The sequence below is a fragment of the Cynocephalus volans genome, chromosome 1, assembly GCF_027409185.1.
Source record: "Cynocephalus volans isolate mCynVol1 chromosome 1, mCynVol1.pri, whole genome shotgun sequence".
NCBI classification, from domain to species: Eukaryota; Metazoa; Chordata; class Mammalia; order Dermoptera; family Cynocephalidae; genus Cynocephalus; species Cynocephalus volans.
The window spans coordinates 121,577,709-121,595,449 of NC_084460.1; the positions used below are offsets into that span (position 1 = coordinate 121,577,709).

A 17,741-nucleotide genomic window follows, 5' to 3' on the forward strand; every position below is an offset into this window, starting at 1 on the left:
AGGCAATCAGTTATTCTGTCCTCTGTGATCCTCTACAGGCTAAGGCAATTAAACTTAGCAATTTTGTTGTAAAGTACTTTTTAGTATATTTGAGTCTCTCCTTAGACCTTATGCTTCTCCTTATGTTTTTTTTGCATTCCCAGTACCAAGTCTGCTACCTGGTACATTGGAATTGCTCAATACTTTTTAAAAACCGGATGTGACTACTCTGCCACCATTTGTTCTTAACCTGACATGCAAGCAAGAATCTTCACAAGGTGGCCCCAAACTCTCTCCCCAACCTTAACTCCTACCATACAGATTATCTAGGTATCTGTTTAGTCATCATTCCCCAGGCATGCTCTGTATTCTCTCACTTCCATCCTCATAATTAAGTACTTCAGTTCTTCTCTTTTTATTTTACCTATCATTGTATTATTTTTCATGTTATATGTTATTATTTCCCCAATTAGACTATTTACCCAATTATACTATAAAGCTTCATGAAGACAAGGACACTGTCTTCTGCAGCACTCTATTCCTAGAGCCTTGAATGGGGCAAAGCACATAGTAGGTCCTCAGAAGATATTTGCTGAATGAATGAGCAATTCCCCCTTCACCCAGATCGAATTATTTCTCCCTTTTGTGAATTCATAGCACTCATTTAGCAATTCAACATGAAATAATACCTGCGGCATCACACAGATATATTGAAGGTGTTGTAGGTATATATTTTGTAGGTGTTGCAGGCATTGTCCACATGGAACCATGAAATGTTAGAGCTAGAAGAGATCCCTCTTATAATAATACTTCATTTGATAGAGGGGCCAACAGAGACTGAGAGAAGTGACTGTTGGTTCTTGATCTTTCAGGAATCTTTTGGGAATTTGAATTGTAAACTCCCTGAAGGCAGAAATCCTACCTCCTACCCCTAAATGTGCCCTGCTCCACCTGGGCCTTTAGTAGATACTATTACTACTGCCACTAAATATAGCAACAATCTTTATTGCCTTGACAGTTTCGTTGATAACAAGTCATCCCCATGCACAAGGTGAAGAGCAAACCCATCACTTACGCTGGGAATCCAGCTGGCTTTCCGACCATCCAGGGACACAGCTATCCCACTGCCCCTCGGTTTTCAGCAATCACTGAACATGTCAAACAAAAGAACAGGCCCTGGGAGGCCATGCCATCCCCAGGGAAGTGCTGCTTTACTGTTCTCACATCACGGCAACCTCCACCCCACAAATGGAAACACCACACCAGGACCTCACAGAGCAGCTATCAGTGTCCTTCCCCCAGGACTTGGCCTAGATACATCTTGTCTGATGATCTCACACTAGACAAGACACACCAGTGATATACTCTGCTATCTGCTGACAGAAGAGGTGGCTGGACACCCAGTTTAACATGCACACTGGAAAGAGAGACGGATGCAGGTCTCCCAACCTATACGTCTGCAGGTGTAGGAGACAACCCATCCTAGATAGGAGTCAGGGTCCTAGATCTTGACTTTTCCCTTAGCTGCTCTGTGACTTTTGCAAAGTACTTAACTTCTAAGAGACTGTTTCCTACCTGTGAAATGAATTCGATGTGACCTATCTAAAAAAGGCATAATGAGAACCAAAGGGGATAAGATATTTGGAATTATCAAATCACTACAGTTTTCTTTTTTCCTCTTTAACAATGCCATAATTGTCCACTGTTCCCTGGAGCATTCAGATACTCTGTTAGCTAAAGTTACTTATTAGCTTTCCTATTAGGATATAACCTTGAACTAAGTGCCTATGTAAAAATACAAAGGGATGATGGGGACAAGGTCCTGACCCCAGGGAAGCTCCACTCTCAATGGAGGGAAATGACCCGCTAGAAGCAATGAGGCTCCCTAATAGCTTCAGAAATCTGGGAGGACAAGCACACACTTACTGAGCACTTACTGGTACCAGACACTGGTCACTCATATTAACTCCACCAATGCTCACAACAACCCCATGAGGTGTGCATTATCACTACCCACAGAAGTACATTGAGAATCACAGAACACTGGCCTTGCACCTAAGTGCCCATGTGTCTCTGAACAGAACCAGGTATGATTAGTCAGGGGAAATTTTTCTGGAGGACTTAAGGGTTAAGAGGTTTGGAAGGGGAAGAATATGGATTAACTGTAAAAAGGGAAGGCTTCAGGCATTTCAAGAGGAAGCACAAAAAAATGTGAAGGTTGCTCAGGAGACTCTGGTGTGAAACAACAGGGAATTGTCCTGTGCTGGTGTTTCAAATGGTCCTGTGTTCAAACTGTTTATTAGACAAGAGGCCTGGTCCCTTTAGGAAAGTGATCTTGTGCCAAAAGCCAATTAAATAACTATAATAGATAGATAGTTATGACTTTAAAAGCCAAGTTAAAGTAACTTCTTTATGTATTACATGAATATTCAGCTCAAATGGGAAGGTGATTACAACCTAAACTCTTCTAATTAAAAAACCCCAGCACAGGAGGTCACCAGATGTACTTTTTATGCACATGCTGGTACAAATTTCTCCTTTTTTTCTCTGACTATAGAAGGAAAGGAACAAGTCATAACAGTTGGCACAAAGAAGCCACACATCATGCTGGGCACACATATGCAACAGTTAAAAGAAATGGGCAAGCCATACCAAAGTGGGCAGAGTCTGTGGCAGACTAGGGAGAAGTCACAAACAGATGGCCTAAGAAGAGATACCAAGTCTGACCCAGTCAGGGGCAAGAGCTGAGAAGATAACTGAGCAGCAAGCCAAAGGCAAGCATCTGTCAGTGACAGGAAACCAAAGGCCAGGAAGAATGCTGCAGGCATGGTAAGGATGAGACCAAAGAGGAAGCATGCACAAAGATTAGGGTGTCTTGACAACCCAGGCCATGAGGTCCAGCTGCCTCGTGATCCTGCACTGCACCTGGGCAGAATCAATATTTGGATTAGAATATTTGGGAGATTTGAAGGCTGAGACAACAGAGAATGGCCAGTCAGGAAGAAATGAACTTTAGTAAAAAATCCAAGTAGATTCTCAGCCAAAGAAGAGTACAACACCATGAAGGCTTGAGGACAGTTATTCTCACCTCACATCTATCCTAAAGGAAAAAAAGGGATTTTTCTTTCTCTAGTTCTAGCAGAATATTGGCAGTGCCCACCTGTTGCTTGATATGTTATGCTAAGCAGGTAAGGAAAGGTTTTTGACATCTGCAGTGAAAAACCACCATCCCTATCTCCAAAACCCTAGGCAACCAGAACTGAGAGCAATAAACCCAAAGGAAGCTGGGGCCAGACAACCTCCTGGGGCATAACTAATTTTTTTTCCTGGGAATATGAAGGAAAGTCAAGGTTTAGTTAGGTAGTGATAGAAAAGGGTTGTAGTTGAAGTTTCTCTAAGTTGCCTGAATTGTACCCAAAGGACATGTTCTTTTACATTTTGTTCCTTAGTACACTCCTATGTTTACTCCAGTGTTTATTCTCACATAGTGACTGATTTTCTCATTTGTTTTGTTATTTTGCTGAAGAACCATTTTTGCGTTTACTCTCTGTCATCCATATTAAAGTATGGCAAGGAACAGTTCTAAGCCCCGGCTGCCATTAGACTCACCTGCACAGCTCTTAATAATGCCAGTTTCCAGCCCCCTTTCAGCCATTCTAACTTAATTGTCTGGAGGGTCGGGGATTGGAAAAGAGGAACTAGACATGGTGCTTTTTCTAAGAGTTCTCAGATGATTCTAATGTATATAATTCAAGAGGTGAAAATCAGTTGGTTTCTGGTCCAGAATCCAAAGCACTTTGTGGTAACTACAGGAATGTGGACAAAGCACCAAGAAGAAATTAGCAGCCTAAAACCTATATTGTAAAATCAACATATCACTTAAGTTTTCTAAACATCAGTCACTTTTGTACTTCTATCACCAATTTCACCATACCCATATGCCTCCTATACTGTTATTTCCTTCATATTGTTTTAAGTCAATTTTTTACTTAAATTTATTTTTAAAAGAAACTAGTGGACTGGAAGTAATGGCAAAGTGATATAAAAAGGCAGGAGCAAAAGAAGAAAAGATGATGGCTCCTGAGAGGAAAAGGCACTCAGAGTTAGAGGGCAGGGAAGACTGGGGGGTGTGGAGGGCAGGGCTGGAGACCCAGGATCCACAGGGCAAAGTTGGCCTGGCATAAGGGTGAGAAAGGATGGAAGCTTGAAGGTGGATTGGAGAATGATAGAGGAACACCAGCAAGTTGGGTTACAGGTAGCGTGAGGCTGTGCCTTGAAGGGTACTAGGGACAGAGAGGAAGGGTATGAAGGGCAGGGGCTGAGGGAACTGGGAGGCTGGAGGAGCAGACATCTGGGGCCAGAAATTAAGGGAGGGCAGAGTTTGAGGCCCAGGCAGAGCTGGTGGAAAGGTAAAAGGAAGGCTAAAGGTGGTGATGAAGGGAGAGCTGAGGGATAGATAGGGCTAAGGAGTGCCTGCTCTGCACGGGGTGGGAGGAGAGGGTAGACAGCCCAGCAGTAGCAGGCACTGGGCAGAACAGACTGTCTTCTAGACTGTGCCAGGCAGTGACAAGCAAGAGAAGCTCAAGTGACATCTGTAAACCACCTAAAATCATCTCAAGTACTACCAGTGGTAGACATTGCCACATGCTGGGAAACACTGCCTAATGCTCTATGAATAAAGAGCATCGGTCCTTCACTCTTCTCCTTTCACTACCAAAAAATAATTACATGTAAACAAAGGAATGTAAGCCCTCACCTTACTTGCCAGGTCCACATGGATACACCAAAACTCAACAACAAAAAGCAACGTTACTTCTCTTTTATACAATTCACGTTTGTTATCCGCATGTGTTCCTTTCTTTTGATGGACAGTCCCCATCATGAGAACCATCTCTTTAGTCAACGTCTATAAGCACAAAACACAACCAGCAGAGGTGACAAGCACCCAGTAACAAACACCACAAGAACAACATCTGTTATTAATGAGAATAAATCATCAAAATAATAATGTCTGAGCAAGCTGGCAGTTCATTATCATATAAATCTTTGTGTACACTTAAGTACAGCCCTAGAAAACAATAATTTTTTATTTTTTAAATCCTTACCCTTAGCTAAACAATGATGGGGGAGACAAAAGATTAGTCTGCAACCACCAAGCATACACTGTTGTTTCTTTGTAGTTTGTTTCTGCTCCAGGACGTGTTCTAACATTTCTTCCCTCTTCCTAGGTGTCTCAAATCACAGATTCATTTATCCTCCAGTCCATAGCCAAGTGAATGACTCAGGCCAGCACACAGCTCGTTGATTATTTCAATTTCCTGAGCTAAACTCATCATTCCCACTTCTCATTTCTTATTCCCTCCTTACTTTCTTGAGGCCTGTTACTTTAAAGATGACATAAGGCACAACAGTGATGAGGATGAAATGACATAAGATCCTAAAACAGATGAAGGGAGTTAAATTCTGTTACACTAGAGAAAAATCAGATCTAAGAGAATTTTGTTCACTGTCCAGAAGGGTAGGTTCATCTTTCACTCACTCATTTATTCATTCATTCATTCAAGAAATATTTATTGAGCATCTCCCATGAGCTAGCTAAGTCAAACACACCACTTTAAAGCATGATATTTTTTATGCAATGTTAAGCTAACATTAGTTAACAAGAGGAAAGCTACTCTATCCAAAAATTCTGTTTGAATATGGATGTGGGTATACACACATGTACATGTGTAATACCATGTGTAATACCATGAATATTAATTCATTAACCAGAACTGGGCAACATAATTAACACCCAACCCCCAAAACCCTGGAAATCAGACACCATGCACAGTCAGGGGCTGCTAAAGCTTCACGTTAAAGAAAACCGTAGATACACTGTTTATGAAAGACCATAAATTTTCAAATTACAGCTATACATGATGACCAAACATGCATGGAAGAACTTATATTTCTGGCAACCAACTTTTGCCATCCAGGAAAACAGGTTAATCTATCAATCCACAAATCCATTAATGGGACATTTCCAAGAGTGCCTGATAATTTTACATGCACTAACAATAAATTCTCCCCAAATTCTATGATGTAGGCATTATTATTATTATTAATATTCCCATCTTTCAGATTAACAAACTGAGGATAAACCATTTATCATGGGCACTTAGAAAGCAATGGAGCCAGAACTCAAACCTAAGTTTGCAATTCATAGATTCAAGCATTTTCTAAAAATTAAAAATAAATTAGTATTAGTATAGCTTATACATTACCATCTAGTTTCTTCTTATAATTAGTATCATATTAGTTTGAGTCTTGTTTTAATTCACATAAGTATAAATTGTCTCTAAGCCACTAACAATTCTTAATTGGACTTTTCTCATCTACTAGTTATTACATACCACCTGTTCCTGTCTTTCCCAGGATGTTTGCAGGAGAGTGAGAATCAACTGTCTTGGTAATGAAAACTAACATTTAAGGGATACTTTGTTTATGCCAGGCACAGGGGATAAGCATTTCACTTGTAGTTTCTCACTTAACCCCTACAGCAACTCTCTGAATTGGTACGACTATTACCATCATCACCCTTCTTTTCAAATGAAAGAAAAGAGGCAGAGAGAGGTTAAGTAACCTGCCTGAGGTCACACAGGTACGGGGGATTCACATCTAGTGGTCTCCTCTCCCTTCCCCAGTCCATGATCTCCACCAGTATGAAGTTCTGGATCCCTCCTCAGCACCCTCATCTCATCTCAAGTCAGGCTCCCACTGTCCTGTTTCTCGGTGTTAGTAAGAGACTGCTCTTTGTTATGTGCTGGTTTGGTTGCCTCCATCTTTGATTTCTCCCCTGATAAGGGCCCTGGTTCACCTGCTCTGTAAAGCTCTCTGCTTCCACCTGGTACTGACTTCCAGGGCTTCTCCAGGACCATCTTTTCCATCAGGTGTTTGATCTCATTCTTGCCAAAACCTCTTAAAGAAGTCAAAGCTTTTAAAAATAACATTCAACATTTAAAAAAATCAATTACTAAACAAAGTTGACAGTGGCTTTTCCTTACAACAGAATATCTGGATTTTTGTCACATTACCAGGAGATATTAATCACATTAATATTTGATGGTGAAATGTATTAAGGTCAGACTAACTTGAGGAATAAAACTACCTTTCCCTGTCCTCTCCACTGACTGCAAATTCTGTACTGGCTCTATATACAGATCATCGAAAAAGGGATGTGTGCAGGGAGAACTTAGTAGCTACTAAGGACCTACTGTGCAGACCAGACATATGTTTTTCACATGCATGAATCAAATAACTCCACAACAACCCTAGCAGATAGGTCTTACCATGCCCATTCTACAGATGGGGAAACAAGCTCAGAAAGACACATAAATCAGCCTAAGGTCACAAAGCTGGTTGGTGGCAGAACTGAGGTTTGAGTCTGTCTCTTTGACCCCAGCTTCTTGCTGCAGGGACCATTCTCCTTCCTGCACTGTTTCTCAGAGTGTTCTATTGAGAGCCCTGCAAGACAAAGCTTAACTTGTCTTTGACTGGAGTATTGAGCTCAATGAAAAACCCAGCAAAAATCAAGACCCTGTTATACAGATGTTCCCCAAATGGCCCTGTGCTCCCATTTTCCAGCTGGATCTCCCATGTCCCCAGAAAAACAGCCTTTCTTTACTTTCCATGGGTTTTCTACTCACCTCAGCTGCATTCTTTCTTCTCTCTTCTTGCTCCCCACTTCCCTCTCTGCTGTGTCTTTCTATGTGTGTCTCTCTCTTTCACACACACACACACACACACACACACACACACACACACGAGCATATACACACTCAGGATACCTCGATCCAGCAGCCGGAGCAAGCGGAGATACCAGAGATACCACTGGTCCCAGAAGCGGTCCGTCATCCCACCCTGAACTCATCCTTCACAGCCAGTCCCCTCGGCAGAGCCTCATTCCACCACCGCTGACTCAAGGAGGCCGGAATCACTTGACGCTGGGCTCACATGCAACCTGCTCTAAGCAAATGTCTGATGCAAGGACAGCCACCAGTCCTCCCACACAGAAGCTGACTGTGCCGGGAGCCTGTTTCACAGCAACAAAGGAACAAGTGCAGAACCACGCCGTGTGCAGACTGAACCTGCATGGACCCAAGGGGAAGTCAGAGATGCGGGGGAGGGAGTCAGGAAGGGCTTTCGCAAAGAAGTGAGGTTTGAGGTGGTCCTCAGAATGAAAATCCACAGTCGAGACCATATTTCAATTTCATTCCAGTATCTCCTACCATCCTGGCTTCCCCATCTCCCACACCAGAGGCCAGTGGCTCCTCCAATAGGATGGGTGGTGGCAAGCCAGAAGATCAGCCATCCTGGACCCTCAGGCCCAGTCCAGAAGACTGGGAGCCTTCCTGCCTCACTGTGGAGACCACAGGTACTCCTTGCCTAAGATGGCTAGATCCTTTTTCCTATGTCCCTCATGGATCCTCTGTTATAGTAGAGACAGTGTGGGCTCTGGAGTCACACAGGCAAGGATTCCAATTCTGGCTACTACTTAATACTTGTCTGCCCCTGATCAAGTTACTTTAACTCCCTAGACCTCAGCTTCCTCCTCTGTAAACTGGAGAGAACAATATTTGCCCCACAGAGGTACTGTGAGACTCAAAGCAAAGGAAGAATATAAGGTTTCTTATAAGCACCTGGTAGATAGCAGCAGATAGAAGGTGCTCCCTTACCTTCTAAGTCCTCTTTCTCTTGCCAGACTCTCAGTTCCCCATGTCCATACATCCCATGGTTTCTACCTCCATGCCTTTGCTCCAGCTCTTCCTGCCCATCACGTGCCCTCCCCACTCCTCCACCTCATCATGTCCAAATCCTCCTAATTATTCCAACGTTTAACTCAAATGCACAGAATCTGGGCAGCCTTCCCTAATCTTCCCTCCTTCATATTTCATTTTTTTCATTTCACTTTCTCTTTCATATGTGACTTTTCTCTCTTACTTGACCATAAACTCCATGAAGCTGGGATCTGCTTTTCAATCAACTTCATGTCTCCCAAAGCACCTAACACAAGGCTCTGAACTTCACAAGTACTCAAGTGAACACTAACAATGAATAAACAAGGAAAGGAGTCTGGGTACCCCATACAATTTTGTTTTTATGGCAGAGAGAAGGATGCATTGTGGGGGCCTCTGTCCCTGAGCAATGTCTAAGGCCTTCCCAGCCCTTGCCCTGTTCAAAATCCCTGCTACAGTGGGCCACCCAGGTGCTATGCTCCAGGTGACTGGGAGTCCTGCTCACAGAAATGAAACCTGAGGGAACCCCAGGTCTAGGACAATCTTATTCTCAAACCTAAAAACTACCCAGCAGCCATGCACACATCCATCACAGCTCTTGCTCAGCCTGGGCCATACTGGCAATACCTTCTCACTGTCCTAACAGAAATGTTGGCCTCCCAGGCCTCCTGGTCTCCATCAGGCAGCTGGCAGGCACAGGCCTTCCTCAGCATCTGCTCCTCCTGGGGACCCAGGCCTCCAAGATGAGACATGCTTTAGACAGATTTCTAAAGAATTCAGACTGGGGAGGAGGCATGTCCAGAGGGCAGGACCTAGAAGGGAGAGGGAGAAAGCAAGCAGAGCTGCCATTCCTAGCCACCTGCCCCTGCCCTTGCCCCAGCAGAACCACCGTCTAGCGGTTCCTTCTTAAAGGGAAGCACTGGCAGACACCACCACCCAAGGAGCTCCCTTTCAGGCTCTGTTAGCATTATTTTCTTATTACCATAAATGGACAAGACTCCAGTGTGTAGTTAACACAAGAATGCAAACCCCTCCTCCTCTCTCCAGAGAGAAGTGACCCGAAGTCTCCCCTTTTGTGAATAACAAGAATCCTTTGCTCACATGTGGCCTGTACTTTGTAGTTCACAAGTACTTTCACATCCATCACCTCCTCTAGGCCTTTTAACAACCCTGCAAGGTCTATAGGATGGGAATCACATTCTCTCATCTATAGAAGAAAAAAACGCGTTCCAAGAGGTTAAATGACTTGCTTAAGGTCAAATGACTAATAGGTGCCATCTGTCTCCTCCCTAAGAGAGTTTCTGGGGCACTGGATTGTTCCCTGGGGAATTGTGACATCTTTCACTAAGAAGTGGAAGCCTTCATAGTAGGGTTGGACCTGGGAAAACATGGCTGTTTCCCAGCAGGAGTTCTGAGGGAGGCTCCTCACAGGGTGAGCAGAGGGTCTGCTGCGGCCACTTATTGACTAAGAGCCTTTCATCTTTTTCTTTGGCCCTGGCTTACGGCTGCAGAGAGAGTGCATCTGCACATAAGAATGCCAAAGTAGCTTTTTTCTAACATAACTCCAGAGAAATCTGAAACAGGAGGCTCCCACCATGGCAGGAGCCCTAGACAGAGAGGGGCTGTGGGAAGATTATCTGACTGTGGGGCAGAAAGTCCCAGTGACCATGTGTATGCTGTTTAAACTAAAGTGATCTAATGGTGTTAATGCTACTAGTCCATGTCCCATTCTTGGGCCTGAAGAAAGAAGCTGGCCCTGTTCCCCTCCCTCTAGTAATCAAGAGCAAGACATGGCACACAGCCTCATTTTCAGACAGAAAGGAAATAATGACTGTTAAAGAACAATATGGGTGCAAGCACCTCCCCCGCAAACAGTGAACCTAAGAACATAAGCATTACCCATTGGGTCAGGCCCAGGGTGAACCCATTCAGCCTGGAGTTTCACTCAAGACTGGCTTCAACCCATCAAGCTGGGCTCCTTGGAACTCCCCAGCCTACCACTGCTCATTTCTCCAACTCCCACAGAGCCTCATAAGCCTTACTTTAAAAGCAGCCCCTCCAGAAGTTGAATAAAATGTTCCAAGAGACTGTCAACATTGCCAGTTAGCTGCAGTGCAATTAGAAAGAACAGTTTATTGGCCAAGACAGAGCCTTATTAGGTTTTTGTTGTTGTCGTTGTTTTGCCTTAAACAATGCTTCCACAGTGGCTCCTCCTTTCATCATGGTCAAAGAAAGCACAGCCATTTCTGTTGGCATGGTTCCTCCAGCCCACCCAGCTGGCCACAGAGACATGATCTCCAGGGGCAAGCAGTGTCTCCAGGCTAGCAAGAGCTCATCCACTCCAGAGGCTGATGTTCACCAGTCACTCAATGTCGTAACACAGACATGTTCCTTTCTCTTCGATGTTCCTTCTTCTTTCCTTGGCACTGTTCTTTCTTCCTCTCTCCATCTGCCCCAACATGCAAACGCTGTGTTCCTTGTCAGATAAAGCACAAGTGTGTGGAGCAGAAGGCAAACAGCACTGAGGAAGAAGAGAACCAATCATGTCCCAAATCTTTCCCACTCATCTGCTGAGATAACAATGACCACTGTTCCCTCAGCAGCACTGGCCAGCCCTTGGACACATGGAAATATCTATCAAGTGAGGCCACACAAGAGGTAGCAGAGCTGCTGGTACTGCAAATGGGAGTGAAGACTGTCCGCAGACATGGTGCTCTCCTCGCACCCCACCCAGGAAGTGCACTCCACCAGGCTGCCATTTTGCACTGCAAGCAAGCTGTGCTTCTGTTGCAACATGAATCAAACACTCCAGCAGACACCATCCTCAGAAACCTCCCACACCAGTTCTGTCCCCTTGGCAATTAGTGCCCAAGCGGTAAAGTGAAGCCTGTGGCAAAACATTCTCACCAACACCATTCAGGAGATGAAAAGGACACCTGTCAGTCTCTCCTAGGAGAGCCTGGTGTCCCCAGGTGAACAGGCTCCTTAGGTCCACACCTGAGGACAAGATCTGAAACAAGTATCACCTAGACACTGAAATTCAAGTCTACCTCTCCCTAGAGGCCTTTTCCAGCTAACCTCACACATTCTCTATCTCAGATGTTCTCAAAGTTTAATGGTCAGCAGAATCACCTTAGAGCTGGTTATCCATGCAGATAACTAGGCCTCACTCCCAGAGGCCTGCATTTTTAACAAGCTCCCCAGATGATTCTGAAACGGAGATCTACCTGCTTCTGTCCCTGCTCCCCTCTCTTACCCTCAGCACTGACTTCATTTCACCATTTTTTAAAAATTTTAATGTACCTCATCTCCTTGCACATGCTGAGTACAGTAGGAAGGGAGATTCTGAGTCCCCCATTAGACAAGGCACACCTGGAAGGTAAAAGGAGGTTCCGCCTCCTCTCCAGGTCCAGTAGAGGGCACACGAAGGAGTTGAGAAGCTGCCAGCCAGCAAGCTGAGAAATCAGCCTCATCTCTCCACAGGCTCCAGAAAGCATTAGTTGTGCTGTGGATCCACCACACACCTGTACAACGGCTTTAAATGTCACCTCAAATATCAAGCCGGGCAGCAGGAGGAAAAGGTGGGAGCTAATTAGCCTGCCTTGCCCCAGCTTCTGTGTAGCTTTCATCCTTGCTCACCTCCGACCTGTGGGAGATCTTTAACTCTTCCTTGGCCAAGGGAGGCCCAGCTGATAGAAGACTTCACACAACCTTTCACTACACCAAGCACCAAACCACGTTGTTAAATGGAGAAAACTCAGTCTTTCCTTTACTCTTTCCCTGAGGATTTCTACCTTCCCACGCAGTCAGTAGAACCCCTTATTGCACTGAATCTCCAACCACAGCCTGACACCCCAACACCCCCCACTGCCCCACCCCAAGGTCAGGCCCCTCCCCTCTTTCACTGCCTTTTAAAGCTCACCCATCCTGGGCCCCCTTCCCTCTGGACTAAGTCCTGTGAAAAGTATGATAACCTCATCCCCTCTGAGGTATTCATGATGAGAGTTTAATATTTAGGCCCTCAGGAAATATTCACGTTTTGGCAAAAGATAAAGCCTTAGGCCAAAGGAAGGCAAGTGGAAGCCTAGGCCTTAGGTAAGCAGTGGCGGGGGTGGGGGGGGGGGGGGTGGGGGGGGGTGGGGGGGGTGGGGGGGGGGTATTTGCAGTGAAGGAGCAGGATCCATGACTCTCTTCCCTAAGCTTCATAGGCATTTCCTTGTCAGGCAATTCACAGGAGCTAGTGCTTCTTCCACCCTCCCTGACTCACTCCCTGATCCCCCATTTCCTACTCGAACATGACCACCTGGATTGATGCCTTTCCCCAGAGCACCTAAATTATAAAGTAGCTCTTCTTGAAGAAAAAAAAGCTAGCAAATAGTTGGAGAGACCACCTGAGAATCTGAGCTAAGAGGCCTAGGCAGTCCAGAGAGTTCATAATCACCTCCTACATTTCCCTCAGAGCCAGCAACGCGGCTCCTCTGCTCACTTTCACTAAGAGCAGCTTCTTCATCCATCAAAGGCAGTGGTGTTAGTCAATGAGCTGAGGGCACATCGAACCCTTGGAGGTTTGGTTTCTCTTCAGTGTTGCTCACACCTCTCAGTCCCCTAAGCTCAAACCATCGGAGAATCAGGAAAATTTAAGTTGCCAGTCACCACAGCTGAAACCTCATAACCTCAGCCCAGCCCAGGTGGAACCCTCCAGTGGAGAATGTCTCCCTTCTCTCTTCATCCCACACCTTTCTCCATCCATGCCAAGAACTTTTCCAAAAAGTCCCCTTGACATGTCTGCCAGTAAAAGCAGGCACCATACTATGAGGACGGGGGTTGATAATACTGAATGTGAAGTTCAACAGGATCAAAAAGAGCCCACTGCTATCATCAAAGAAATGTTAAATTTTGGCTAGCATATAGCTAGAGCTAAACTTTTTTTTCCTCCTGTATTTTCATTTTTTCTTTTTTGGGAAATTTATCATCTGTGTCTGTTCCATAGGGCAAACCATATTAAATCAGAATATTTGACTCACCTGAATGCCCTGACTCCTACACACATATACACACCAAGCTGGATAATGAAATGAGCTGCATACTAGCCAAGGTGAATTCTCTCTTCCCTGGCTCTTATTTTCAAGAATAAAAGAATCAGTTACAAAGATCACTTTACTTTTCAGCAAATGAATTCTGCTATGGTTCTTAAAAATAATTGAGTCCCATGAATTCTATAAATCTCTTTATTACTTCTTTATACCTCTACTGGTAATTTGCAAGCCTTCGGGGTATTGGGAAAGGGTCGAGACTTTGGAATCAGACCAACTGGATTCAAATTCTAAATCTTTTTCTAGCTGAGTAACTTGGGGCAAATCACTTAACTTCCCTAAATCTCAGTTTCTTCATCTTTTGGATGACAATAAGGCTGATCCTATAAAACTTGAACTTTCATGAGGAAAAAAACAAAATAACATATTTAAATACAAATCGCTATACCTTATAGATAGTGGATCCTTAATAAAGGTTAGTGCATTCTCCTACAATAGAAAACAAGCTCAGGTCAGGTTGCGAGCCTCAGTTCCTGGGACCTAAGTAGACAGATGAACCAGTTAAAAAACAGCATCAGTTTTGCCACTGAGGACAGCCAACCAGCCCATATGAAGTCCTGAGTTAGGGAAAAGGCACTACTCCAAGTCACCCAGGCTTCCCTACCTGCCCTGCAGGAGGGGGCAGATTCTTAGAGCTTACCTCTCCTCTAGTTTCTGTGAACCCACCTACCCCTGCTCACTAAAGGAAAAAAAATGTCCAACTGCCCCAATTCAGCTGGCTTCCTCTTTCTGCCCTAACATAGGTTGGAAAGTTGCCGGAGAGATTCAATTATGAAGATTCCTTTGACTGTGTCCTTAGGAACCATGTTGATGACCCTCAGCACTGAGGAGATGGAATAGTCTATGAAGCTCCGGTTGGAGGATCCACATACTAAACAGCAACGATTTGGCATCCCTAAAAGTCCATGCACACAATAAAGCCTAGTTAAAGATATCCACGAGGGGCAGGGAGCGGGGGACTATAAAACTTCAAGAAGAAATTTTACAGTCTTAGGGTGGGACAGTTTCCCAAGCAATACACAAAACTCAACATATTGGCTTGTATATGCATTTTTTAAAACATCTTTGGAAGGATACACAAGTCATCTAAGGAGAATAGGCAGCTGGACAACAGCAGTGAAAGGACTACTTTTCACTGGATTTTTTTTAAACCTTTTCAATTTTTTTATTGGTTATGAATATTCATGAGATACAAGGCTAACTGTCCCCCCTCATGTCCTAGATATGAAGGCCAGATCCATACTGGCAGCATACCCATTACACAAATTGCCATTGTACCTGGTCTCCCCCACCCAATTATCCCCAACCTCCCTCCGCCTCCCCCTTCCCCCACTCTACTTCGTATCCCTAGGTATGCTCTCTCCCTCTGCAAGTCCAACACACCACTGTGGCCTTTCTTTCCTTCCTTCTTTATCTCTTAGCTCCCACTTATAAGTGAGTACATGCAGTATTTATTACTATGTGCTTTGCTTATTTCACTCAACACGTTTCTCCAAGCTCATCCATGTTGTTGCAGAGAATTCCATTCTTTTTTATGGCAGAGTAGTATTCCATGGTGTATATATACCACAATTTCCTTATCCAATCATCCATCAATGGACATTTATAAACCTTTTGAATTTTGATCTTTGTACTGTATCACCTAACTTTCTAAAAGGCATTTTAAGAAAGTGGAGTCAAGAATAAATAAAACTTTTCTTGGATTCTAGCTGCCATGCTGTGATAAGCCTAAGTCACATGAAAAGGCCATGTGGAGAAGAACCAAGGATGCTGGTTGAGACTCCCATCTAGTCCAGTCCCCCACCTGGCACCAACTGCCAGCCAAGTTTGTAAGGACATTTTGGAGCTTCCAGCCATCCCAGCACCCTGACAAACACCACACGAAGCAGAACTGCTTGGTCAGCCCTCATGATCATGAGAAATGATAAAATGTTGTTCTAAGCTATTAAGATTTGGGGTGGCTTGTTAAAGTGTAAGGTATAAATGAACCAGGGAGTTATTGGTGCCCGGAGAGTAGGTAAAGCCACAAGTTTGAATGAGATCACCAAGGAAGTACTGAAAAGGATTGTGCCTTATTTCATCTAGAAGGAAAAAAGCACAGTTAGTCTCAGGACCACAGATATTTAACTAGGAATCTTGGAATTAGAATTCTGAAGACAGAGTTGTTGCAGAGAGTGTCTAATTAATCTGCTTGCTTGAATTGTAAAAAGAAGTCAGACTTTTTCTGACAGAAAGTAAATATGTCTGATCTGGCTGCTTGCTTTGATGATGAGACTTGCCTTTTCCAATTCATATAAAGCTTCTGGATTTTGAAGAAAATATATTTAAAGTCTATATACAATATGCAACATGTTAGAAAACACATTATCTGCAACCACTCAAACTTATGGTAAAAAAAAAATGTTAAATGTTAACTTAAATGTGTGAAGGGGTACACAGTTTTCAATATTCTTTTAGGGCACACAGAAGAAAAAGTCTGAAGTTCACTAAATTATTATATGCCCACATATCAGAATACTATGCAGCTGTTAAAAGAATAATGAGGCTTTCTATGAATTGATACGAAAAAATTTTCAAGACATGCTGTAGGGTTAAAAATGCAAGGCATAGAACAGTAGTTAGTATTTACCTGCTTTTGATAAGAAAGGGATAAAATGAATATGGATTACAATTTGCTTATATGAGAGTACTTCAAAAAGTTTATGGAAAAATTGAGTTAAAAGATAATACAAATCTTTCCGCAAACTTTTTGAAGACCCTATATTTGCAAAAAGAAACACTGGAAGGATTCATGAGAAACTAATACTGATGATTATCTATGAGAAAAGTGACATGGTAGACAGGTAGAGGGGTCATGTAAAGACCTTTTTATACTGTATTAATTTTTGAACTCTGTGAGTGTATTATACTTGCATATGTTGCAAGTCCTCACAGAAAAAAAAAAGAATGGACAGAATTGCAAAAACATGCACAATGTTAAAAGATAACCGAAGAGACAAATATTTGCCACACTTGCAACAATATGTCATACAAAAGGTTAATATCTCTAACTTACAAAGAGCTCCTAAAAACCAGTAAGAAAATGTTAACACTCCAGTATAAAAATAAAGATTATGAACAGGCAATTCGCAGATGATTGATACAAATACAAATGATTGATAAAAAGTAAAAAGCTGTTGACCACTATTAATGATCAGGGAAATACAAATTAAAGCAACAACATGCCACCATTTACCTATTCGACTGGCAAACAAAAAAACATGTAACCTGGTAGGAGAGTAAACTGATATAATATTTTTAGAAATCAATTAGGCAGTACCCATCAATTCTAAAGTGCACAGCCTTCAACCCAGCAATTCCACTTCTAAGACTCTCACCTACTGAAATACAAACACATTGCAGTGTATTCTATAATAGCAAAAACAAAACAAAAACAAAAAAACTGTAGGTAACAAATGTCTAGTAATGAGGAACTAGTAAGATAAATTATGACACTGTATATATTACACTTGAAAATCATTGACAAGGACAAGCAGTTTTATATGTAGTGACATGAAAGAATTCCATGATCTATTGTTGGGTGAGAATACAATCTGCAAAATAATTGGAAATACAGTAATTTGTATTATCCCATTTTTTTGTGAAAACAGATATGTATAAATATATACAACACACTATGAGTATGTATTTCAACGTGCATAGCAAAAGAGTTCTGATAGGATACACACCAAAATGTTAACAGTGGTTATCCCTGGGGGATGGGGGAAGGTGGTTAGAGAACTGAGAATTGTGTTTTATAATATTTTATGTTGTTATAATTTTTTTACCATAAGCATTTGTTACTTTGGTAATTTTCAAAGCATGTATTCAGGCTGACTAAAGTAGTAGCTCA

At 43.0% G+C, this 17,741-nt stretch overlaps 1 protein-coding gene across 6 annotated transcripts in view; it reads right to left on the reverse strand.

Annotated features, from left to right (window-relative positions):
* Positions 1 to 17,741, reverse strand: part of KALRN (kalirin RhoGEF kinase) — a 621,231-nt gene that overhangs the window by 546,402 nt on the left and 57,088 nt on the right. For 3 of the 6 annotated variants that reach the window (XM_063076707.1, XM_063076722.1, XM_063076715.1), the window contains exon 1: positions 7,809 to 7,875. The exons of the other annotated variants lie outside the window; for them this stretch is intronic. In XM_063076707.1, the coding sequence (XP_062932777.1) occupies positions 7,809 to 7,875 (67 nt within the window). Of the gene's footprint in view, positions 1 to 7,808; positions 7,876 to 17,741 lie in introns of those variants that run through there. 6 annotated transcript variants of the gene reach the window in all.